At 40.3% G+C, this 25,394-nt stretch overlaps 2 protein-coding genes across 22 annotated transcripts in view; both read left to right on the top strand.

Annotated features, from left to right (window-relative positions):
* ACMSD (aminocarboxymuconate semialdehyde decarboxylase) overlaps nucleotides 1-1,818 on the top strand; it is a 47,788-nt gene extending 45,970 nt beyond the window's left edge. For all 14 annotated transcript variants that reach the window (XM_066999241.1, XM_066999238.1, XM_066999239.1 and 11 more), the window contains 2 exons: nucleotides 1,250-1,348; nucleotides 1,648-1,818. In XM_066999241.1, the coding sequence (XP_066855342.1) occupies nucleotides 1,250-1,348; nucleotides 1,648-1,710 (162 nt within the window). In that variant the 3' untranslated portion in view covers nucleotides 1,711-1,818. The remainder of the gene's footprint in view (nucleotides 1-1,249; nucleotides 1,349-1,647) is intronic.
* Nucleotides 1,819-5,309: 3,491 nt separating this feature from the next.
* CCNT2 (cyclin T2) overlaps nucleotides 5,310-25,394 on the top strand; it is a 22,962-nt gene continuing 2,877 nt past the window's right edge. Inside the window, exons 1-7 of one of the 8 annotated variants that reach the window (XM_066999231.1) lie at nucleotides 5,310-5,560; nucleotides 6,071-6,152; nucleotides 13,615-13,743; nucleotides 14,829-14,889; nucleotides 15,982-16,044; nucleotides 22,256-22,301; nucleotides 23,648-23,811. In XM_066999231.1, coding sequence (XP_066855332.1) covers nucleotides 5,346-5,560; nucleotides 6,071-6,152; nucleotides 13,615-13,743; nucleotides 14,829-14,889; nucleotides 15,982-16,044; nucleotides 22,256-22,301; nucleotides 23,648-23,811 — 760 coding nt within the window. In that variant the 5' untranslated portion in view covers nucleotides 5,310-5,345. Of the gene's footprint in view, nucleotides 5,561-5,587; nucleotides 5,956-6,070; nucleotides 6,153-13,614; nucleotides 13,744-14,828; nucleotides 14,890-15,981; nucleotides 16,045-19,010; nucleotides 19,445-22,255; nucleotides 22,618-23,647; nucleotides 23,812-25,394 lie in introns of those variants that run through there. The other 7 variants (XR_010832255.1, XM_066999230.1, XM_048062780.2 and 4 more) reach the window with 7 other exon arrangements.

The raw sequence follows: 25,394 nt of genomic DNA on the forward strand, positions 1-25,394 counted from the left end.
ATGTCTCCAGGAGATGAAGCTTGAAAGAAAATAGACTTTTGATAAAATCAAGTGAGTTGGCAATATTCACTCTCCAGGGTAGATGATAATATGAGAAATATCATTGCGGTGTGGAAATGAACATATAACAATGTGGACCCATTGAGGATCTGCCTATTCGTTTCTGTCTCTGATAACAGGAGTGATGCATGCAGATTTTTACTGAATTTTCTATTCCCTGAATGTTGCTTTCAGAAACAAATCAGATCACGTCACTCATATTCTTAGACATGGGTTTCCAGCTCACAGTTAATACCCAATCCCAGCCAAAGACAATGACATTTTAAGGAAATCATAGACTTCCAAAAAATATATGAAATTCGCAAATGAGATTTTGGTTTTGTTATCTGAAGCTGAATACCAGTTAAATAAAATATATTCTTTTCAATTTAAATATTTGTAATAGTTCTACATTTTACCACACTTTAAGTAGTATCACGTTGCATGTATTACAGCTTTTAAAGTACTGCACAAAAGATAATTTTGATTGCTTTGTATTTTTTTTATTACACATTCTTTTCAAGTATATATAAATTCAAGTTTGTGTGAGTGAGTGCATTTATGTGTGTGTATACTCAAGAATTTCAAATTCAAGAATCCAAATCCAAGCATCTTTTGTGAGTTTGGTGGAGAACTTCCTGAGATCCTTCAAGAAATCTGCCAAAAGATTTCATGGTCTTTTTGGACAGCAGTGCAGAGCATGCAAGTAACTTCCTTGAACGTAAAAAATGATTCAGAAGTAGAAGCAGTACTCGTAGGGCAGGAGATGAGCAATAGATGCCATTTTGTAACATTTCAAAGCAGCACCACAATAAAGAAAATCGATCTCCATAGGAAATTACCATTTGTACTTGTACCATAATCATCTGAGCAGCATACACTCATTTCCACATGTCTGGGTTTTACATTTTGAATTTTCTGTATATTAGAATAAAAGTACACCACACTTTAGTTAGGCATCACAAAAACAATTAAGAAATAACCAATACTTTTTTTCAAATTCAAATTCCCCAATAAACTCGAATACTTGTTTTTAAGCTTTTTTTTAAATGTAAATTGGAATCCAGAGACTATCTTCACATTCACTTTCATAATTAATCAGTTCAATAGATATGTGTAACTTCCTGTGATTTATTATAAATTCCAGAAAGCATGTGAAACTACATTCTTTGATGTTACTACAGAATGTACAATGTTTCTTTACTACTAGGACAAAGTTATTTTAGGGACAGATTACCCTTTTCCACTGGGGGAACTGGAACCTGGAAAACTGATTGACTCAATGGAAGATTTTGACCATAAACTGAAGGTATAATTTGGGTGGATTTTGTTTCTTTGTTTGTTTTGTTTGTTTGTTGGGGGGGAGAGGGGAGCGGGGAGGGATCATTTTTAAGGTTTTCCAGGTTTTAGACCTGGAAAAAAAAAAACAACTATAGAAAAATCAGTGGAGTACAGTAATTCCTGCAAAGATTGGAAGAGGCCCTTCAGTCTCTTTAAAGCAGTTCATGAGAGCATTTCAAAGCAAGAGTGAAAGCATCTGAGTAAAAACAATTGACTGAAACGTGACTTAAACACACACAAACATATGTAAATGTTTTGTTTTTACAGGATAAACTCAAGGCTGGCAATGCTCTGGAATTTTTGGGTCTTAGCAGAAAACAGTTTGAATGATTATGAAGATACTAAAAAGACCAAACTTCAGATAAAACATTGATTCCTTAGGGATACTTCAATTTTGCATGTGCAATTGTACTGTGAAAAATAAATTTGACAAGTACATTTCAGTCTACTGTTATTTCCAAAACAGGGGTACTGGAAATGCATACTCACTGATATTTCTGAGCATTTGAGGATTTAGGTTCTCTAAAAAATTCTGAAACCCCTACTTTCATACAGAATGAAAGATTTCATCTTTTGCAGCCTTAATAACAATCTCTGAAGGACAATAATGCGATGTCATTAGGAATTGATCCCCAGGATGTAACTTGTATCTATTTGAAATCTTGAATCTTGTATCTGTGTGAAAATGATGACTTGTATCTGTTGCATTTCAGTCTGTCATCTTTGATGCCCAATATACAGAATTTGAAAGACGTCTTTTGCCTTTATCCACTGACTGAAACTGCAGCATACAGCATGTCAGCCCAGCACTTTGAGCATGACACTTTGTAGATGTGGTAGGCAGAAAAAGGTCTATGCAGGGATGTGTGCTTTTTAGCTGCTGCCTATGCCACTGGCAATTAATTGGTCAGGAACAATTGGAACAAAATGACCGTAAGTACAAAAATGACGTATTTATGTGGATAATACTTTATGCATCACTGTTAGTGTCAAAATAAATAATACTGCTTAACAATGGCATGGTTTAATGTTACATGCCTTAAAAACACTTGTAATGGTAAGGCTGGGTACTTTAACTGTTGAGCTGTTAATGCTCTTTCTAGTTTCAGTGCTGCTGTAGGTGTGGAAAGATGGTTTGCTTTGTAGACTACTGAAGGGTAGACTCAAATGGGTTTTCATGATGCCTCAGGAGGGCATCCTCCTCCTGAGAAGTTTTTATGCTAGTCAGAACAATGCTGTTGTCCACTGAGACTCTCCATCCTCATGTGTTCATTTGTTTGCTGCATCAGGTGTCACCATTTTTCTGTTTAGTCTCCAGACATTCCAGGAAAAATAATATTAGGCAGATTTTTGTTTGCGGCTGTGTCTGTAACTGTCCTTGTAGCACAGAATAAACCTGAAGGATTCAGCAGTTCCTGCTGATAACAGCCTCGGTTGGACTACTGAGAAGGCTTTGTCCTTCTTTATAGAGTCAAAAAAAAAAAAAAAGAGATGGTGTGCGTAGTTTAATTATGTGTTTGCCCAGTTTTTGCATTTGGATCTTTCCTTTATTGCTTCTCCAAATTTATGCCATTAAAGACTAATGGACATCAGAGGCAACTCAGTGGTAGTCAGCAGCTCAGAGGTTTGGGCCCTGTGAATATCAGCTTTTCATGTAAGAGGAAAAAAAAGAACCTAAATAAAACATCTTTAACGATATTAATTGTCCTTAGGTTTGCAAGACTTCTGTTGATCTTTTCTTTTTATTTATTTAAATACTTACCTGCAAGTATTGAGTTAACTGACTGTATGATTTTTCAACCAGATTGTTTTAATTAAATTTCAAAGTAGAGAAAAAGCAACTTTCTTCTACCTTCAGCATATTTGATTTTCACAGGTATTGAAATGGATTTAAGAGGAAAATACGTTATGATTCCGCCAATATATTTTAATTGGATTAATTAATTAATTCTTCAGTTTTTTAATGATCAAAACCTGTTAAGTAAGTGAGAATGCACTGTTGCATCTTCGGGGACAGAGGTCAGAAGCTTACCCAATAGCAAACCCAGTATTTAATTACCTTAACCTATGACTGAAGGGGTGATTGCAGCACTCTGCATGACAAGTAAGTAGTGCATACCCTGCATAAATCATATTCATTATGTACTGTCATTATTCAATGATGTTCTACTTATTCTTGATGTATTAAGATTTTTAAGCCAGGGATCTAATTCTCCCTGTCTTCCTTTTTTTTTTTTCCCTTATCAATGCTGATTGATATAAATGTAAATTACACAGACAAGAACATTCCTAATACTCTTCCATGAGTTTTTAAGGGAATTAAAAATATACACAGAACACTTGAGTTTCAAAAGTTTTACCTAATGATTTAAACAATGAGGTAAAACATTGCACTGCTTTAATATTGCTAAGGGCCCAAAAATATGATGGCAAAGATAAGCTCCTAATGACAGAAGCCTTTGTAGTTGAATTTCATGTGAATATGCAAAATCTTAAAGATGTTCTGCAATTGGAAAGATCAGGCAAGTAATTCCATGCTGCATGGTACTCCTGTATGTATCATTAGGGTTCTGTCATGTCTGGTTATAAAATCGTAACTGCTTATATAAAATTAGCACTGAAGTTGTAGAAGAACTAGCTGTGACCTCACTGTAAGTGACCAAAGCTGCTGTACAGTGCTAGTGGCACATGCTACATGAGAAGAAGCTCTCATTTTGAACCATGATGATCAGCACTTTAAATAGACACCTTTCGGTACCTTTGGACCACTGAATGCAGTTGTCTCAAACTGCTACTGAAAATCAGTATCTATCCTGCGTGAGCACCCAGTGAGAAATATCTGCAATTAGCAGGTGATAAAATAGATTTAAATGAATTTAAATGAACCCAGCTCCCTGGGTACCTCACAAAACATTACACAGTGCCTATTTTTTTGTCAGGAGGAGGAAGGAGATGCTAAAATACTAAACTCAAACCTGTCAAAGCTCTTTAAAGTTATCTTCTCCCACCCCTGCCGCGTATTTCCATTTGACAGCTTCTGCCTCCTTCTTCATGCCATTGTGTACTATTTGTGAGGCAATAAATAGGATCACTGAAATAACCGAGGTCTGAAGAAATCTGTGAGCTTTTATTCAAACAAGGAAGTTCAGTGAAGTAAGAGGCAAGTTATGCCAAGTTGCCAGTATCCCCAGCTGGTAACAGTCCAAGAAGATACAAGAGCACCTGGCAATACCTCAGAGCAAGACCTGCTCCACCAAGCTTCCTGCGTGTGTGTGAAGACCCTGAGACACGCAGTAAGCGATTTTTTTAACCTGGTCCCAGCAAAATAACCCTGGTGCTGAGCAAGCCTCGACAGCTCGGAGCTCCCAGGCAGCGGCAGGAGAGCCGCTCCTCGCACACCCACACCCGCTTCTGAGGCAGCTACACCAAGTTGGGACAGCAGAGCTCCACTCGTGGCTGCTCCTACTTCGGGGAGATATTGGTTTTTAAACTTTGAAAGGAAGAAAGGAAAGCAAGCAAACGTTAGGAGAGATTATTCGTTTATTAGTAGTAAATCATCAGACTGAGTTCAGCGGGAAGCGCGGCTCAGCACAGGAGCCAGGTGGATCTGAGCTCGGACACCCCGCCCGCTCAGCCTCTCGTTAATCCCAGCTGGGGCTGTAAAAACTTAAAACAAAACAAAAACAAAACACTTTTTTGCGGCTGGTTTCGGCTCGCCCACCCCCCCCTACACCTGAGGAGCCACCTGACAGACCCCGAGCCCGCCAACGGAGCGGCGCCGCGCACGTCATTTCCGTATTCCAGACGGTAGGCGGTGCCTTTACGCAGCCGGAGAGGGGCCGGGCTACGCAGCCGGCGTAACCCCTCACGGAGGCGCGGCCGCTCTCGCGAGAGGCGCCGCGGAGGGCGGGGGGGCGGTGGCGGCGGCGGGCGGGGCCGCGGGGGGGGGAGGGGGCGGCGGTGTCATGGCGGCGGCGGGCTCAGGCGCGGGCTCCTCAGCGCGGGGCTGTGGCGGCGGCGGAGGAGGCGGCGGCTCGGCGGCGGCGTCGCGGTGGTTCTTCAGCCGCGAGCAGCTGGACAACACGCCCTCCCGGCGCTGCGGCGTGGAGGCCGACAAGGAGCTCTCGTACCGGCAGCAGGCGGCCAACCTCATCCAGGACATGGGCCAGCGCCTCAACGTGTATCCCGGCGGGGCTGGGGCGGGCGGGGGCCGGTCGCCGTCGGTAACCCTCGTTAACCGTCATTAACCGTCCGTAACCCTCATTAACCGCCGTTAGCCGCCGGGCGGGAGGAGGCCGAAGCCCCCTCCTCAGAGGCTTTGTGGGCGGGCGGGCCCCGCGCCGCCGGCTGGGGGCTTGCGGCGGCCCCCGGGCTCCCTCCAAACCCGGCCAGAAAATGATTAAATTGGGGTAAAACGCAAATACTCGAGGCCGTATCGCAGTGCGTGTCATCAGGCGAGGAGGGCTCGCGTAATGAATGAGGGGGCCAGCCTGCTACCGCCACGCTGCCTGTGGAGATCCGTGCTGGTACCAGCTAAGTACGCCTTAACGCCACTCCGCATCGCCTTCTCAGGTCGTTTCCTGTTGGAGATGCTACGTTGGGTGGCAGGGTTGGTGTAGAAGGAGCAACGCTTTCATTAGTTGCAAACAGTTTTCGTAATATCTGCTCTTTCCTTAATTTGGTCCTCCAGATCTCAGCTGACAATAAATACTGCAATTGTTTACATGCACAGGTTTTATATGCACCATTCCTTCACAAAATTCAATCGAAACGTAAGTATGATTTTACATATTGTAATAATGTGCCCGTAATTTTGGCAGCATAGCTAACAAGGGTCATGTTCCTCTGCTGGATTGCAAAGTTCAGTGTGTTTATAGGCCTTCCAGCTTCTTGCCGCTTGTTTACTAGTGGTAACGATACTTTCTCTTCAACTTTGAATTATTTTATTTTGTTTTTTGCCATCTAAATAAATAGAAAATAGGCACCATCAGCAAACACATCTCAGATGTGTGACGAATGCATTTAGATGTTTTGAATCTGGTTGGTGCTTATGTGCCGTAGTTGGGAAGGCTGATGTGCAGGAACACACATTTTTCTTAATGAAGGCAGCAGCAGAGCTAGCGTGGTGTGTCTGACAATTCTAATGCGGGTAGATGTGTATCCATATGGATTACGTATCTCTTTTTGAAAACCAGTATAAATTCATTTTACTACTCCTGTCTTAAGTAGCTTGACAATAAGTCATGTTAGACAAGAAAAATCTGCTGAGAAAACGCTGGCCGTCCTGTTTCATCTAATGAAATGAGCATGCTGGATTTGATTAGTGTGTTATGAAGAGCAGAATTCTTTAGTAAAACTATTCTTTGTAATTAAGTGTTGTTTTTTAAGCAAGGAACTTAAGATACCGACTTCAAGAGTTTAAGCTTTTTATTTTATGTTCATAGTACTGGATGTAATAGAAAAAAAAACAGTAAAATAATATTCTAGGTATCCTTTGTATTTTTGTTTTTTGTTTTTTTAAGTACTTCATGCTGACTTTGTAAGAGCAGTAATGATGGTGGTATGTCATAAAGTGGCTAGGATGACTTTTTTTCAGACCTTGGCTTTTTATGACAAAATAAATTAGGTGTGTGAAAGATGTTATGATCTCGACCAGAGTAGGCCGTGGCCTACCAAGGGGTGGAGTGTTGCAAACCTTGGTCGGAAATTTGGGCGGACAGTGATTGCAGTTGGTCACAGCGTTACCCAACTCTTGTGTCTGGTGTTGAATTTATTGTTGTTGGCTGAGCAAATGGGCATCTTATTTGGTGTTCACTGGGGAAGGAATACATAGGGGCTTGTAGACAGATTTCAGAGTGTATCTAATTATTTTTGTGCGTAATCTGAGATAAATTCAAACTCAAGCAGCAAGCTTGTTACCAAGACTGTAGTTCTTCGTGTCTCTGAGATGAAAGCTAAGCCTATAAATACAACCAGAGTCAAGCGTGCATCAGTCTGAAACGCTCAAGAGGAAGAAACATATAACGTGGGTTTTATGTAGTGTTAGAGACCTGTGTGTTGAACTGATGGCCGTATAAACCAGAAGGTGCTTCCCTAAGACAGTTCTCTGCTTGTAGAGCAAGAATAGCACACACGAGAATCAAGTTCCAACAAGCTTTGTAACGAAATACGTCTTTTAGAAGCACTTCTGTACTGTATCAAGTGAAGGCAGTAAAACACTCGTTCCATCTTCTCTCCCTCCGTGCGCTGTGCCACCAGTGCAGCAGTAACCTGGAGCTGCTGAGGCACCTGGAGCTTTCCAGGGCTCTTTGTGGGTGGTTTGTGGACTTGATGAACTAGGAATGGAGAGGTCGCTCCGTGCAAAGGTACCTGAGCAAGGGCTTGTGATGTGATGCATCACCTGCTAGATTACGGTTTGTCCTCTTAGCTGGTAATCGAGGATGGATTTAGGTAGCAAGAAGCTTTAGCTGCTGTGTGTTCTGGTTTTCGCCAGATGCTAGAAATTGCTGGGTCACTTGGAACTGGAAGCACAGTGGTACGTGGATACATAGTGCCCTTGTTACGAAAACTAAGCTTTCAATTACATTTGTGAATCTTAACATTTACAAGTTAGCTATGAAATGGCTGAATGCCATGGAAACTCCAACTGTTAAAGCAGAATAAAGTGCATTGTTACATTAAATCTCAGGTAATTATATTCAACTAAAAGTTGAAAGGAAGCGCGCTGCAAGTTTGCACTCGGTAATATTGATTCGTGCTGAATAACTTCCAGTACTTCTTAATAAGGCCAGGCAGTAGCTTTCTGTGTGTACTGATGGAGAAATTACTTATTTTCCTATTCTTCTATAGTGAATGGGGGGCCTCTTTCAGAATTTTTACTCCCAAACCATCTGGCAGGTTCTGTGTTGAGAAACAAAAAGCCAAGGACTGTAATAAATACTTAATATCAAATCTCCAGAGTACTTGGCCAGCTGAAAAAAACTAACAATGTTCATCCACTGCAAGAAGAAACTAGCGCTTGAAAATTAAGTAATAAGGTACTGCCAGATGGGAGACCTAGCTAAAAAGGTTTACAGTATATACAGCATATCATTTAACGTGTGTGTGCGTGTGGTGATGTGTATCCATGGAAAGAAGGGAGCTGAAGGCTGGGGTAGAAATTTAGACAGCCTTTAGCTGGAATTCCTTATGATGTCTAATTGGAAAAAAATCAGCCTTTATTTTCTTGGCTTACTGTTAGGTTAATGTTTTCAGTTGAGTAACACACAGTTGGGTGTTTGTGCTCCTGTATGGTTGCTGGGGTATGCAAATACACGTGTGTGTCTTACATATAAGTCACGTGCACTTCATTGCTGTTAGTAAACAGGTCTTCTAGTGGAAGCTTATTTACTGAATAACTGTTGGCTTAATGCTCTTCTTTTTATCTTAATATAATTTTATTCCTGAACAATTTTACAGGCTGTCAAGATTTTGAGGATCAGGTGTGAATAGGGACCAGAACTCACAACCATATTTTCAATCTGTAAAGCCACAGGGGTGGGACACGACAGTTAATGTGGCCAGTGTGTTTTGATTGTGTTGCATTTACTGCTCTAAAGACCCAATATCCATATTTTTACTAAATTACTGTGGTTTAGCATTTTGAAATACCATGGTTTATCTATAAAGTACTTCCAGTTGCAAAGAAGAGCGTGTTTATTTGATGCCACAGTCAAAGCGCAGTTGCGGTGCTCCAGTATGGTGGAAACTTGCTTAAAGCTGGTAAGGAGAATTGGATGCCCTGACTGCTAATCTTCCCTAGCCATTCAAATCATGTTTCAGTGTGAATCACCTCAGCAGTAGTACAAGTCATTACTTCTATTTTTGCAGCTGACCAGGGCACAGTAACTTTGGTTTGCTGAGCACAAACTTAGTGCTAAGATCAGGGAGTGGGAGAGCTTGCTGACTTCTCAGAGGAAATACTAGCCTGTAACAGTAATACTTCAAAACATCTCAAAAATTAAAATTCTTCTGAAAATACCACTTCTGTGATACTTTGTCAGTTACTATTGTATAGGAATACGACTTGTAGAAGTGTACTCTTCAGTACACTGATTTCAAGAACAGAAGGGGGAAGAATTTGTGGTATGTTGGAAACGAGAGGTAAGGCATCGAAACGGTAGCTGTATTTTTGAATCTAACACTTAGAAGTGCTGTGTGGAATACCAAACAACTAGTTGCAAATATACTTGATGACGGCCAGTTTTTTTTGTGACACGCAGTGGGACATAGTAAAGTGCCTAGAGAGAGGCTGCAGGAGGAATTTTTCCTGAGGTACAAGGTAGGTGAGTTGAGTGTGCAGGGCTTGGGGGGGTTCGTTTCCTGTTTTTCTGTTACTTCACTGTCTTCCACACCCCATCCAAATTGCAATATTAAAGAATTGACTTTGGAGCTGTGCAAGTTCTCAAAACTTTCGTAATACGCACCACACTTCAGAGAGGCTGGTCGTAGACACTTCAGTTCTGTTTTCAATCTTGCAGTTTAACATATTTGCTGTTTTTATGCGATATAAGCTGCTGGTAATAATTACTTTTTTAGAAAAAAACAACTTGCAGTTCTTTGTTGCCCCATCATAGAGTGGCACTTGCAGCTCCGTCGTAGACTGAAACCACTTAATGTCTCAAGCTGCTGCATATCAAGCCTAAAAACATACTACTAGTGGCATTAAAAGGGAGAGGGAGTTCTCAGAAAGCTGTGTGCATGCTGGAGATTCATTCTGAGGTTATTCCAAATGTCTTCATTGCACCGAGGCTTTGTACAAGATGTCTTGTACTTTTGGTGTCGAAAAGGACTTGTACCACTTCTACCAATAAAACTTGCCCTTTGACTATCATAATAATAAGGATTGTATGTTTTGTATTTTTATTTCGTTGGAACTTGGTTTCTGATGTTCTTAGCTAGTAGGAAGGTGGAATTTAACTTCATAAATCACACGTGTTCTTCTGAAGATATTTCTCAAGTCTTGAATATTTTGGATGTGTAATAATTCACTTTAATTTTTTCTTTTTATATCAAATGAGGATGCTTGTGTAGCAGAAAGCTTACAGCTTTGCCAAGTCTGTCTTTAATGCTGCTTTTTTTCTACCTTGCTTTTTCTGCCATTTTTGAGAATTGGAAGTGGTTGAAGCCTTTATGAGTAACTTCGCAGTTACACACTTAGCAGGCGATGCGTTCTTCACTGAAGACTCTGCACGCCAAGTCTGAAATGTTATTAGGATGTCTGTTTTCCTCAAATACCAAGGGAGGCAAAAGTACTGACCTACTCTAAACTGGGAAAGCGAACCCTAGTTCTAGGCAAGACAAAGACCTGAAATTCTTTGGCCTGAAGCCAACGCTTCGTTAAGTAAGTAGATAATTGTGGCGTATATAGGTTTCTGATGAACCAGAGTTAAATGCCAGTTAATCACTTTGACTTGTATAAGCATACAGAACTGTTTCATGTAAGGTCTTGGAGATCAGGAATTATGTGGAGACTTCTTGGCAAGATCTCAGCCTTTTCGGTATGTTAGGAAATATCCAGAAGTCAGCCTGGTGAAGGCTGCGCGTTTTTGGAATGAAGTAAAACCTTGGTGCGGTCAGACATAGAATAATAGTGAGTGAGAATTTGCTGGTAATTGAGTTGTGCAGCTCTCGGTTGCTTGGTTCCAGAAGAATGTCTTTGTGAATTGTAAATATTTTCATGGTAATAGTTGGGTGTTGCTTTTTTCAGAGAAGAAAATGGTGAAAATGCCATGCATGGAATTTGGAACAGAACCACAGACTGGGTAGAGATAGGCCTTGTATTCGGATGTATTTGACTTAAATTTCTATGCGAAGGTAGAAGAACTAAGGTCTGAACGCAGTAACCTGAGTGGTGGGATGGCAGGGCAGGAGGGGGAGAGAGAGCAGTGGAGTTGGGTTTGCTGCATAGAGGAAAACAGCTTTTGTTGTGTTCAGTCCCCAGCTGTGACTGCTGAGTGTCTTGTTTAAATACAAAACCAACAACAAATAAAAACTGAGTGGCCATGAGGGCACGGAAAGGATCATTTTATCTTCAAACGAAGCTGCTTCCCACTCTCTAGGCTGTTCCTGATTCCATCCACTTCATGACTCAGTTTTCCTCCCTCAGTGACTCCACTGCGCTGAGTCCTTTCTAAGCTAGGTTCAGGCTTCAGTCCACCACAGTCCATTTACTGCAGCTCTTTCTTGGGTAGAAAGTGGAGCCTGCTCTCGTTAGTTAACACCTCCTTGTGTCTGTTCCAATTTCTTGTCAAACTCGTTTCTCTAAAACTGTTGATTCTTAACTATTCCCAATTTCCTTTCTTCTCAGTAGTTTGTGTTTCTTTGGCTTCCCAGCCCTGTCTGTTAACGTGGGTTTTCCCAGAAGCTCAGGATTATGTCGGAGAATGTAATCCTTAGCATCAGGTGTCAGCTTTGGAGATGACTGCCCTTACACGTGTACTACTGTACTTCTCCTCAAAGCTGTTGATACTTTAGCTTTCAGAACTCCAGAAAGTCTTTCATTCACATGTAATATTTACAAATTTGTCTCCTGGCTTAAGTGAGGCATATTTTAAGTAGCACAGCCCTAGGAAAGGGAATTTATTCCAGAACTTCATGTCTTTACTTCAAACAGTGTGGGTATGAACTTCTCAAAAGTCGTCAGGATCTTAAATGTCAGTGCTAATATGGCCTTGTTCAGCACCACTTGACTTCAGGCTTTGATTTCACTCGTTTGTAAGGGTCAAGTTACAAATTCCTTGAAAAGGAAGGAGTTTTTTGTCTCAGTTGTGAGAATTTGCTGCCTGTGACATGGTGGTGGTGGTTTGGTTTTTGTTTTACAGTACTGGGTTTCTTAACAGCACGTTTCTGTGCATCAAAGGGTATCACCTTCCCAGGGTGTCAATTTTCCTCGAGTCCGCCAGCTTACAAGTTCTCCTTAAGATCTAAGTGGACGTTTCAAAGTGATTTGAGGAGCCTTTAAATGTATCAAGGGAGCACTTGCTGCCTCTTTAAATGTAATGGGTAATCATTAAATGTTCAGTTCTAATTAGCTTATTGCAGTTTTTCATATATTGGGAATTTCATACCAAATGTTTAATTTTGGCATAACAAAGGGCTACTTAAAAAAAAAAGTCTAGGGGGGGTATGACTGCTGTTCAACTCATTCAGTCTAATTCTGTGTGGGCACTGAATGAAAAATCCAATACCTGCACTATTTGCACTGTGCATCAATTAAATACTCAACAAGCATCTATTTAAATTCCTGGAAAAATACTTAATTTTAACCAATTCAACCTGCTGATATTTACATGAACACTTCTGCTGTCATCTTAATTCGTGTTTAACATGGGAGACTTCTGCGTACAGAGAGGACCCTGATTCTTCTCAGTCATGTGTGGTTAACCATGTTCCACATGCAGATAAATGAGTTATTCTAGCTGACAGCTAGGCATCAAAACTATTTAATTGCAAAATCCTAGGTGATACAGCACTGAGTAGGTGCTTTGCTGCCAGCTTATGACACCTAGAGTTTTATTTTTTTAAATTCTTTAAATGTAACTTGCAGTCTTTACTAACATCTGGTATAACTGGTGTTTTGTGAATCTTTGTGCTTTGCTCTCCAGATACTACTGGGTGTATAGTAAAGTTTCTAGGAATAAACTTCTGTTCCATCAGTGGCTGCGCTAAGATGTTACACTTACTATGATTATACTTCTATAACCTATGTTTCTGTAACAAACTATTTTCCTTAAAGTTCTCTGCCAAGTTGCTTGCTTTTTAGGAGAACCACATGCTAGCAGAACCTGAGATCAGCTTTTTTGACTCATGCTGAAAAGGCGGTGTAACGGCCCGCTACTGTGCTAGGACTTGGACGAGCTTTCTCGTCAAGTGTTTTTAACTTGAAAAGTCACTTCCAGTGTGGCTAAATCTTCTGGACCAAGTCTGTGCTTTTTGTGTTGGACTAGAATTAGCTTGACCTCAGACATCTCACTCAGTGTAATGTAGCATTTATGCTACTCCTTCCACATGGTGCTGGGAGGATTGCATTACTTATAAAATAAAACATGATTGGTTATTTTTACCATCTTGCATGATTTCAGAACTGTTTAAAAAATTAAACCTCTAAACCTTTTCTAATTATTAGTTTGTGTTGTCCATAAAAAATCAAGTCCTACTTGTAAAAAGTTAAATATGTGTGTTTTTCTTCTTCAGATAATATCTCCTACGGCATTGTTCTTGGCTGCAAAAGTGGAAGAACAGCCACGGAAACTCGAACATGTTATTAAAGTAGCACATGCCTGTCTTCACCCTCAAGAGCCACTACTGGATACAAAGAGTGATGTAGGTGGAAGTCATGGTTTTAGAGATAATCAAATGACGCTTCATCTGACGAGTTGTTACATTGTCTTGACTGGATTATTGCTGTCTGCATACTAGAAAAAACACCTGTGTTTAAACCATTCAGATCTTTTGTATTAATGTAACTAGTTGAGAACTCAGATATCTGTGTTACAACACTTGGAGAGGTTGCTTCACCTTAAACTTGCATTATTTTTAAGACTTCCACACGTGTAGTAGAAATCTTGACGAGACATTAAATGAGAGGTTTCGTGCGGAACTTACAGAACCACGCGTGTTGTGTAGAGAGTTCAGGACACTGAGTATTCCTCTCTCTCAGCCAGAGGCTGACTGTGTGCTGTTGTCTGCCTTCTGTTTTAAAGGACGCCATACAGGCAGTCAGCTACTGTCTCTGCTGTACATTGGTCTTCCTTTCATTTGCCAGACTTTGTACAGCTTCCACTTATATCTCAGTTTCCATTTTCTTTCCTGTCATGAAGCTTCATGGAACCAACTATGAGGATGTTATGGTGGAAATGCACCATAGTTGCTCTGCCTGAAGGTCAGGCTGAGCCAGTTATACCCTGCTGGACCTGAACTGACATATAAAACTATTTGCTGTGCTCCCAGTTCTTGGAATGACACATGGAGGTGGATTATATATACATTGGAGCCCAGAACACAGGCCAACTGGGTATCTCCAGCTGTATTTTAAAGTACTTCTGAAATGGGTAACCTGCTTAGAGATAGTTAGTTTTGCACTGGCAAGCCTCCATAATGCATATCGCATTCCCCATTTTCCCAACAATGCTTTGCTGGAATAACTATGTAAGACTGAAACTAAATAAGTCTTACTGTGAAAGATGGTTAGGCTGGTGTAACTGAGGTATAACCGAATTTACAGTAAGGCTTATACAAGTAGAAGGAAGTCTTAGTGCACTAAAGTATTCTGAATGCTCAGTGCTAACTGGCGTGGTTAGTGGTCTTTAATTTATGTTGATAATGCCAGTGTTCAAGTAGGAAGCGTGTAATTGAAATTTTGAGACGATAGATGCCTACGTCTTGACGTGTTTGCTTATTTGTTTCAGGCATACCTTCAGCAAGCTCAAGAGCTGGTTATACTTGAAACAATAATGCTTCAAACTTTAGGTATGTCTTTCTAAATGCCTGTTGTGCAGCCAATTTACCATGAGACAGTCATGGGACCCAGGTAGCTGGATTTTTGATGTGTCTTTGGTATACTAGAATTTTACTGTTTTTTTGTATGCAACTTCTGACCTGTGAGTCTAGTTTTATATCACCAGTTGCTGTTGTGTTCACTCTGGAGAAAAAAGGCATACCAATACTTGTCAAATAAATGTTTCTGACAGTTTGATGGAGTAGAAATGTATACCCTTCCAAATAGATGTTATTCCAAAGTAGTAATCGTGTTGGTATTTCTTTACACAACGTAGCATGTGCTAGGTCAGCTGTATGTGTTCTGAAGCACTTGGCAACAGCTTTATATACCAAGTACTCTTCCCCGTTCTGCCTTTCAATAGAAAAATACTATCTAGTTGAGTAGAGTTGCTACCTCTGAACATCGCAATTTGTAGCGTAACCGTTTAATGGATTCGGGTAATTCCAAAATCAACAATACAGTGTTCTGATAAGAAACTGTTCTGGCTTTAAACTAACATAAATAGAGACAACTACAGCTGGCAGCCCTGAGAACACTGACTTACTAAATACTACTGTGAGTGTATTGCTTTAAAAAAAAAAGGGAAGAAAATAGTAGTGACCTACTTCTTAAAATAGCTTCATAAACAAAGATAGGCTTCTGAAGTGACTGACCTACAAATTGACTTAATTGGTAATCTCATAGATGGAATATGTTCAAGCCCCAGAAATGATTGAATAAAGCAGACGTGTGCATACATACACGTTTCAGCGTCTGTGATACAGCTCGTACTGATAAGTATCTTAGAAACTGCTCATGCATGTTCAACCTGAAAAATGCAGTAACTTCACATATTCTATGTAGGACTTGAGAGTAATGCAGGGATATTTTACTAATTGATCTGGAAATGGCACTATCATTCAGAAATATAAAATGGCAGAATAAGAGGCAGTTAAATAGTGTTACATGATCTGCAGTGCAAAGGTTTAGCAGGTATTAGGTCTCTGGGGGAAGGAAAAGGTCTCTTTTTTTATTGTACAGATGGAAATGTATAGTTCTAAAACATATTCTTAACTCTTCAGGTTTTGAGATTACCATTGAACATCCGCACACAGATGTTGTGAAATGTACGCAATTAGTGAGAGGTCAGTGGCTTTTATCCCCTTCCGTAAGCCCTTTTTTTTACATTTCTAGTAAAAATTTATAGGTGATGTTATTTGTGCAATATGATCAATTATGTTGTCCGAAGAGTTTTTGTTTAAGGCTAACTACTAAAAGCTTGATCTTAACCATTACAGTCTGATGAAGAGTCCAGTTCTTTGTCCTTCATGAATTTTTCTTTTGCTTGCTTATTAGCTTTGATTGAATAATCTGTTCCATGTTCTTTCAAATGACAGAAGCAATTAGTAGTTGAGAACTAAATTCTGGGTTGATTATTTTCACTCTGAAGTAGTTTTACAAAATAAAGTTTAGTCTTTGTGCTGGTTGATAGCTAACAGTAGCTTTCTACCTTAATTTTTTTTAGGTAATGAGCTGTGGGATATAAAGAGTGCATAGCAGGTCTGCTATTGCATGCAAATACTTAAAGATGTGACTAATTATTTTTCTAGAGAAGGACGTACTTAATTTGGATTGGGTGGTAGCAAACCTCCAACCTTTGGTGTTTCATATCCTCTAACTTATATGCAGTTCATTAACGTGACTCTAGCTAGAAATCTGTTTTGTTCTTCAGTATTTTTTTGTAGTGTTGGTACACCTTCTTTAACTCTTAAATCAGTTTCTCTTAGAGTTCTAAAGAACTTTTCATAAGATGGAGGATGAAAAATTGGGGATCAATTGAAAAAGCACTTAAAATCAGCTTTTTCACTTTGATCTTGTTCTTTAATTGAAAATTGGAAATTATTAGACTGTAGTTGTTGATCTTTAGTCATTAGTTGTTGTTTGCATTGAAAAATGCAAAGTTAAACGCTTCAATGTTGTTTTTCTCCCCCCTTATAAAATATAGGAAAGGTAGGCATAACATTATCATGTTAACTAGGTCTGTTTTCTAGTAACTCTAGAATGAAAGCTGTTCTTTGAGGGAAAAATATTTCTTCTTTCTCATGTTGAAGTAGCTTAGTGGTGTAGTGTCTTCAGAGTTTGAGGAGAGCTGGTGCCATTTGTAGCTTATTTGCATTTAAAGTAGCTTTATCGCAATTCTTTAAGAAGATTCTTTGCTTTCTGTCCAGATTTGATTGTGACTCAGTGCGTAAGTCTGATTGCACCTGGTGTCTCAGAGTGAATCAGCAGCTGTAAAGTTTTGTCATGTTTTGTTTTTGTTTTTTTTTTTTAGCTCTTGGTCAATATAAAAGTTAGCACACTTTTTGTTGATTACATGTGAGCCCCTGCACTTCAGCTATGTGTTTTGGGGGAGTGGGGAGGGGTGATAAGCAGTATTGTAGTTACTCCAGAATTTCCCCATTAGCAAGTGTGTTTTACTGGAGCTTATAAGAAGAAAGGCATATGTTAGGTAAACTTCATTTCCTTTAGTCAAGGGTACATAACCCAATAAGACAGTTCAACTCTTTGCTGTGCATTTTGTGTGCTGCTTTTGTGTAGTAACACAGTTCATACACTGACGGTACATGCTACTTTTAAAACTTAGAATTTTAAAGCTAGTGTTAATGTCAGTGCAGTTTAACAAAATACATAAAATTCAAAATTATATGAAGTCTTGAAATCTGAAGACTCCACTGAGGGCTGAAAATCTACATAGGGCTGAAAACCTACATACCTCAAGAACTGGTGCAAAGTGAATTTAATACTACAGGTGCTTGAAAACTTCCTGACTGGAGTAGGCATGCTTCCTGGTGAATGTACATGCAAGTAGGATTCTTGACAGCATATCCCCCTCCTAAGGGTGGTATGGGATATGAACACAAAGCTTGAGTAACTCATTTAAAAATCATGGAGGGAAAAAAAAAATAGCTTAAAAACGTACAGCATGAAATCTATAATCACACTCACAAGTAAAGCAAGTAGAGAATAACTTCCACAGAATTGTATGTATTGAGTAAAGAGATGGACTTTGGGGCACAGTGATACTGTGGCATGATTTTAGTTCTCAAAATCTACTTCTTGGACATTATGTTGTTTTAATGTGAGTGCTACACTTGGATATCCAGTCCTGAAGCTTTCCACATGTATCGAAAACTGTTGTCAGTGTTGATCCCTTTAGCCCTAAGGGCTTGACTGAGAAGCTGAAGAAAATTAAGGTTTCTTCATCCAGTTCTGGTAATATGCTGTCTTGGACATAAAGTATTATTCTAGAGGGCAAAGTGATCCCTTCTTATATTAAAGGGGATTAACTTATCCGAGACTATTATGATTAAAACCTTCAACTGTGTGTTTGAGAGGAGAAGGAAGGGAAGAAGATAATTTGGCTGACTGCTCAACTGTCAAAAGAGAGGCTACAAGTTAGCTGAGGTATGTGGCTGTGCTTAACAAGGCTGTGGCTCAGCACCTGTGTGTTGAATTGCTGTGTGGTGAGAAGGTGCCCTGGTCCCTCAAAAAAGCTGGCTAAAACTTAAGTTTAATGAAGATGCTAAGAAAAGGGCTGATTCCTATATTACTTCTTATCTTGCATCCAGGATGGTGCACTTTATGCTCTCACCTGTATTAATCTGTAATTCCCTTTAAGAAATGTAAAAAATGGGTTCTGTTGCTGAGGCTCACAAGTTCCAGCCAAGTCCTTTGTCAGATGACCCAGTGACTAGTAGAGGCGTACCGGAACAAATTCCTGGAAGCTGAACTAGTAAGGGGGGCTTGGTGCAAATCGATATAATCTGCTTCAACCTACAACTAAAGGAAAAGTTGAACTCTTCATGTCTGGTTGAAAGCCTGTCTGAAAGTAGTATTAGACAAGACAGATTATTGTCAGTAAGGGGTGACTGGGTAGGTACGTAATGACTCATGATGTTCAGGCATAAGGTGTATCTGATTATTCATTCTGATCTTCAGAGATCCGTGGGTTCATTAAATTGTTCCATCTGTACAGTTTAGTCAGGGTAGTAGACAAGGAAAGGTGTGGGCTCAGTCTCTTTTCTGCACCATTCTTCCTCAGTGTCAAGAGACTGAGAAGAGGAAACAGGACCATCGTTCCTTAGGTCCTCTAAGGAATCTGGGGCAGTGGATCTGTAAAGGCCCATCAGCAAGCTTCAGTGCCCATTCCAAGGATGCTCCAGTGCTGAAGAGGAGAAGAGGGGGGAAAAAAAAAAACCTGCTCCTGGTGCCAAACTACATTTACTGGATTGCAAGCTAGTTCAGCAGTGAAGCTGCCCTAGTGCTGAGACCATCACAGTGTCCTCTTAAAGCTCGGGTGCAAAATCAGTCTGTTCTCAGCCTGGTTCTGGTGGAGCTGGAAGGGGAAGAATCTATATTCTCATCCACGTGTTGGGAATTCTTCAGTCGTTCCTTTTTCTATGTTGGTACATGACACTCTCCTGGAACCAAAGATTGGATCACAAGGATTTCTAGGATTGTTCTCGTTGCTCTGCAGGTTATCAGGTATCTTGAACACCCATGATCCTTACTAATCTTTTGGAAGGTCACTAGCAAATTCTTCAAACGTACTGCAGTATCTGTGTGCACAGCTGCTGTTGATTAAGTCAGGCTGATAAAGTCTGCAGAAGAGGAGGTGAATCTGAATGAATGGGCTTTTTCAGGCGGTACTCTAAGGAAAACCTAAATCTCAGCGGTGTGGAAAAATCTTAGATGCCAGCTGTACTCCAGCCATGCTACTGGCGGCCTTCACATTCTGAACTTTCACCTTAGGCTTTCACAGGCCTGTTCCTGCTGTTTAAAAGCTTCCAAGAGAGAAGCTGCCAGGACTGCTCAGACCTGAACACCTGCACCGTGGCCACCTCCAGTCCTTTCCAGATACACCAGGTGTCTGCCTACATAGCTCTGTGTGGAGCCTGTGGCTTTTGTTTTCTTTTTGCTCAGAAGGATTTTGGCAACCTTTCTGTCTTTTCATACTGACTGGCTTATCTGCAGCCTCCTCTTTCTGGGGATGCTTGCCTACATTCTCAGGGTCCTAGGCACAGTAAGCCACCATGCTCCTAAGGGTGACTTGCCAATTGCATTTTCATGATTATCTCAAGATCAAAGATAGTTAATGTGAAGAAAAGATTCAGAATATCTTGGAATTGCATCAGTTGAACTGTGTGGCCATGTCCAATAAGAAGTATTTTGGCTTCATATTGGTAACTTCTTGAACTCAGTAGTTTTTTTGGGATGTGTATCAAGACAGCAAGTCCTGTTTGAAAATCTTGATTACTAATTAAGTAACCCCCTGCCTTACGGTTGCTTCTGCAGCAGTGAGACAGGTTAGGTGTTTTTAAATCACTTCTAAATGATAAAATATAAAACTGATTGTTAATGGCTGATGTCAGTCTTCTGTCCTGAGGCTTGTGAGTTGTAACAGACGAGCTGTGCTGGCTTGTTTTAACCTCTGTACTTCCAGATAATTTTAGTTTGGAGATGCACCTTCCACAAAAGGAAATAACACAATACAGGAACCAAGATTGATTAGCTTTTAGTGGATAGATTCTACTAAACCAAAGCTGCCCCAAATGTAAGAGAAGAGTTTGGGACGGTTGTTCTCAGTGGTGCGTGGTTTTGGCAATGTTGAGTATTTAGCTGTAATTACATTGAAACGTGTACGATACTGCCTAGAGGATAGGTTAAGGTATTTATCACATTAACTTTTTGTTGAGGCTAAAACGTGTGTTTCAAGATGTGATTCTTTTCTTCCAGGTATGTGTTTTGATTTACTCAACTTTCAAGCTGATGTTAAATAGAAGTTTTCTGGCATCTGCTTTTCCTCCTTTTTCAGATGTGCCATTTCAGTGAGAGTAGAGATGCTTCTTGGTCTGGTCCCGTAATTCAAATGTGTTGTAACTGTACAGAACGTAGATATGATTGAAGAGCCTTTAAACATTACTTTGATGAAAAATGAAGAGCAAGATATCAATTTCAGTCTTATTAAAGCATTCTACATTTTCATTTGTTTTAATAGTCTCGTTTCACATTCTTTGTTAATACTGCCTTGTACTTTGGATGGGAGGGAGAAGAAATTGAACATACCTATCTGGCATAAAATTACCATTACAGTTTGGAAACTAAATATAGTATAATACTGTCACATAGCTCACCTTTTGATTATTATGGATTAGCAGGATCTGTGTAGCAGTGGTTCCTGTTACCTTGCTACTTCTGTATTCTTTTCAGATTATGGCACTGCCCAGCTGTGTAGCGTGAAGACAAACCTGATTTATACCCACTGGCAATCATCCCATCTTTAATACATGTTCCTTAAATTAAATTTTAAAGGCCATTGCAGTATTTCTCAAATTTAATGGAAAGATCACTTTTAAAATAAAGATTTGTGACAGTGTACCCTTTGACATAAAATTCAACAATACCCTTTCTGCAGGTAGCACTGCTTTCAAGTGATAGTGTCAAAGTAAGAATTCAATGAAGGCTGCGTTCAATCCTTGGTTTAAGCCATTGTGCCCAGCTATCCCATTATGTACGCGTTACAGTAAGTCCTTTACTTGAGTGAGGATCACGGGGGGCTTCCCTGGTAGGGGCAGTGCTAGATGTTGTAGCAGTGGAAGTCATTGGCTTGTCCTTTTTGGTATGTTGAGGTCCTGGGTTGGTTTTCTTTCTGGCTAAAATGCAGTCATTTAATTCATATCAGAAGCTTCAATGGAGATTTAACAGAAATGTGGAACAAAATGTTGTGAGTGCTGTGCTCTTGATCGGGGGGAGCAGAAAACTTGTGTAGTTTTGTTAACCATCTGTCTTGGGAGCTTGCTGCGTTCTGAGGTGCTGGGGGAGAGACGTGGTTGTGTTTTGGGGGTGAGGTGGGTTCTCCAGCTATCCCACGGTGTTCTCAAAGGGCAGAACTTGCACTGTAGTAGGAACTGGCTTTTATTGACTGCCTTGCTGCAGTCTGCAGGTGGGGCAGGGTTACGCTGGGGGGCAGCTGTAGGTGAGAGTGGGGAAGCAGCTATGCCTAGAAGAGTGCTGTCACGTATGAGGCTTTTGTGGGGTAGATAAGCAAAGGGAAACTTTGGTCTGTGGGTTGTCTCGGGGGCAGAGTCAGGGAACTGAAGGACTGGTCCATCTCCGCTTGCTGAATATGATGGGCACTTCCGTATCTTGGAGAGATCTTAAAGGCTAGCTAGTTAAATTCAAATCAGTTCTGTGAAAATAGGAAATGGTGCTTTTGGAAGGCAAAATTGCTTCAGTTTAGAAATGAACACAAGTTAGAGTAGATGCTTAATCTCTCTGTTTTTCTTTTTCTTACAGCAAGCAAGGATTTGGCACAGACATCCTATTTCATGGCTACCAACAGGTTGTTATCCTGAACCTCTTTGTTGCACTGTTGTAGCACACTATAGCTTCCTTTACTGCAGGGCCCCCTACATGTGTCTTACCCTTGTTGCAACAGGAGACTGGGCCATCTACAGTGGTGGTACCTTTCTGTTTGCAGTGCGGTGTATTGTACAAGGGCCTGACGGCACAAAGGGGTTAAATGCACAATGAGAAGTGTAGTGGTGCTTTCTGATGACATTTTCTCGATTGTGAGTGCATAAGTCTAAAATTGGTAGCCTGAATAGCAGCTAAAGATTACAAAGAGATAAACTTAACCTAGAAATTCGAGCATCTTGGTAAGTACAAAACTATTTCTAGTTTACACTTGTAATTAATGGCAGTTTTCTCTTAACTTTAAATATATTGATCCAATCTTAACTTATAAAATTGTAGTGGGCCTAAGATCTTTTCAACCAGTTGATTTTTCTTTTCCAATATACTAGAAGTAGTCCAATGTTCTTCCTTTTAGAAACAGCTCTTTAAACTTAATACACAGTTTTAAAACTTAAGTACTTGTATTAAATTTAAGTTAACGGATTCCAGATGGGGATTGTATATGGGTAGCCTGTTGTAGAAAGATAAAATTTGAGAGCAGACTTCAGGCTTTATTTCTTGATTACTCCAATTTATTTCTTGCAAGACAACTTTGAGCTTTACTTATCAGAATTCAACTGTGTGTAGCTAAGTTTTAAGTAATACCTACTACTGGTTGGTTAGAATTCTTCCAGCCAAGCATTCCCTGGGGGTTCCTTAGCGGGCAGTGTTCTGTATTGAAGCAGCTGTTACGATAAGCTGTGATAAAGTGGTGATACTGAACCAATGCTTTTGTGCTGGTGCCAGCTGGAAGCTGAAGTTGAGTTCACAAATATCCCAGGTTCAGGCCTAGTGACAGCTAAGCTGACAAGTAATTCATTGGCCTCTGTTGAACTTGTGTGTACCTTCATCTACTAGTCTAATTTGGAGACTGCGTAATGAGCTGTATGGTTTTTTACTGTAGGTAGAATTTTAATTGACCATATTATACTAATTTCTTTCTTAGTACTTAAGTACAGTAGAGTAATTGGTAAATTTCTTTACTGTTAACCACACCTTTTTATAGAAAAAGCAAATTAAAATTTCTGCCAGATAAATGCCCTATCCTTTGTTTTATTAAGGCAGTAAGATATATTAAGAACTTAATCCAAAGTATGTTCCTTGAATTAATGTTTATCTGCTGTTACTTGACAAATGATCTTACGCTGTGTGTTAATGGTTGATTTGTTTGTTTGTTTTTTATTTTACATGTTTGATTTCCTTTGGTTCCTCATTATGAAATTTATGCAACAGTCTTCACCTTACTACATTCTGTCTTCAATACAAGCCTACGGTGATAGCATGTGTGTGCATTCACTTGGCCTGCAAGTGGTCTAACTGGGAGATTCCAGTATCAACTGATGGAAAACACTGGTGGGAATATGTGGATCCTTCGGTTACTCTGGAATTGCTGGACGGTAAGCAGTGCTGCCTTTCCACATCTTGAGTTTCAAGTGCTTATTAATAATGTCTGTAAGAACGGGAGCACAGTACAGTAAGAGCTTTAAGCCTAAAATAAGTTTCACTGGCTTCGTGCAGAGGGTCCTCAGATAAGAGGAAGGTATAGGACAGGGAAAGGCTTAGGAGGATAGTTTTGAGACCCTTTTGATTTCAATTTGTGAGCTGGGATACGCACAGACCTTTTGTTAGGTACAGGTTAGAGTTTGGCTTTTAAGGGCTTTCCAGAACAGGGAAAACATCTAGAGGAACATCTGTGCAAAGCCATGAAATCCAGATAATTTTATGTACACAGGTGTTCAAATGTATGGTGTCACTGAGACAGCTGTTCTTAAAACTCTACATAAAACTAACATCAACAAACGTAATTCTGTGTTAACGTAAGCAGAGCCTATGATACTTCAAACTCCTGCAAAAATAGTTTTCTCTTGTTAAATAGCTTCTTTCAGGAAGAAAACACACTTAGAAGACCGTATGCCTAGAAGTTTTACCATCTTTTGTTCCGATCCTGCTTTGTGTGTTGTTACCCAGTAGTGCCTGTGTGCTACCTGTTACTTTGTGGATTGTAAGGTTTAGAAGGCAGAAATTGCACTTAGCACAGTGGGGCCTGAACTTAAGGCCTTTGTACCTGGCTTATGTAGGCGGTGGTTTCGGTGGGGTTCACATCCGTTGCGCTTTGCTTGTAGTTCTAGAACAAAGAATTATTTCAGAGAGGTGATGATGGAAGCCCCCAGGTGTGGTATGGCCCAGCATAGCTCCCTGTGACCTGCTCTTCATGTCTGCTGAGCTCTCATTTCTTACTGGCCTGATTATGTTTTGAAAATGCAAACCGGAGTAGATGCCACGTGAAGTACAGCACCTGAGTGAGCTTGAAATTGCAAGCTCAAATGGCTCTGTCTTAAGATTCTTTTAAGCTGTACCTGTAGCTTCAAATTCAGCCACTACACCGCCTTCTCAGCTGTCTGTTGCCTGTGCGTGTTTGGTAAGCGTGCATCCTTGTGATTCTTAAAATCCCGCGAGATGTGTGCTGCGAGCCTGCAGTGACCGCTGCTTAATTCTTTAGGCGTCTGTGGAGCTGGTGTGTGAAACAAAGACTTGGGAGCAGACTGAAGTGGTGAGGTGCTTTTGCACTTGGGAGCAACTTAGTTTGTAACTTGCTGTGGGGTTCTGGAGGAGCCAGTTCTTCCAGACCTGCAGTAGGGCTACTCTTGCATTTGAGTTCTGACTGTACCTAATTTATTTTTAGCTTACAAGTAACATGAAATTTCAGTTGAAAGTATTTTTGTTGCAGCTGACAAGTGCAGAGCCCTAGGTTTCCTTGTGGGCCTATTAATTGCAAGGACTTCTTTAAACTCAGCCCGCTGCTTTGCCTTGAAAACAAATTAACTGAAACCTGTTGTTTAAAATAGTGCTTCCTAGGGTCCCATGGCTGATGTTTTGCCCAGAACTGTGACTGGTAGCTCTTGAAGTTCAGTGAAATGACTGAAACGGTGACTTAGAGGTTTAGATTTTAAAGGAAATTTAACATCACACAAGAAATGCT

Source organism: Anser cygnoides, chromosome 6, assembly GCF_040182565.1.
Source record: "Anser cygnoides isolate HZ-2024a breed goose chromosome 6, Taihu_goose_T2T_genome, whole genome shotgun sequence".
NCBI lineage: Eukaryota > Metazoa > Chordata > Aves > Anseriformes > Anatidae > Anser > Anser cygnoides.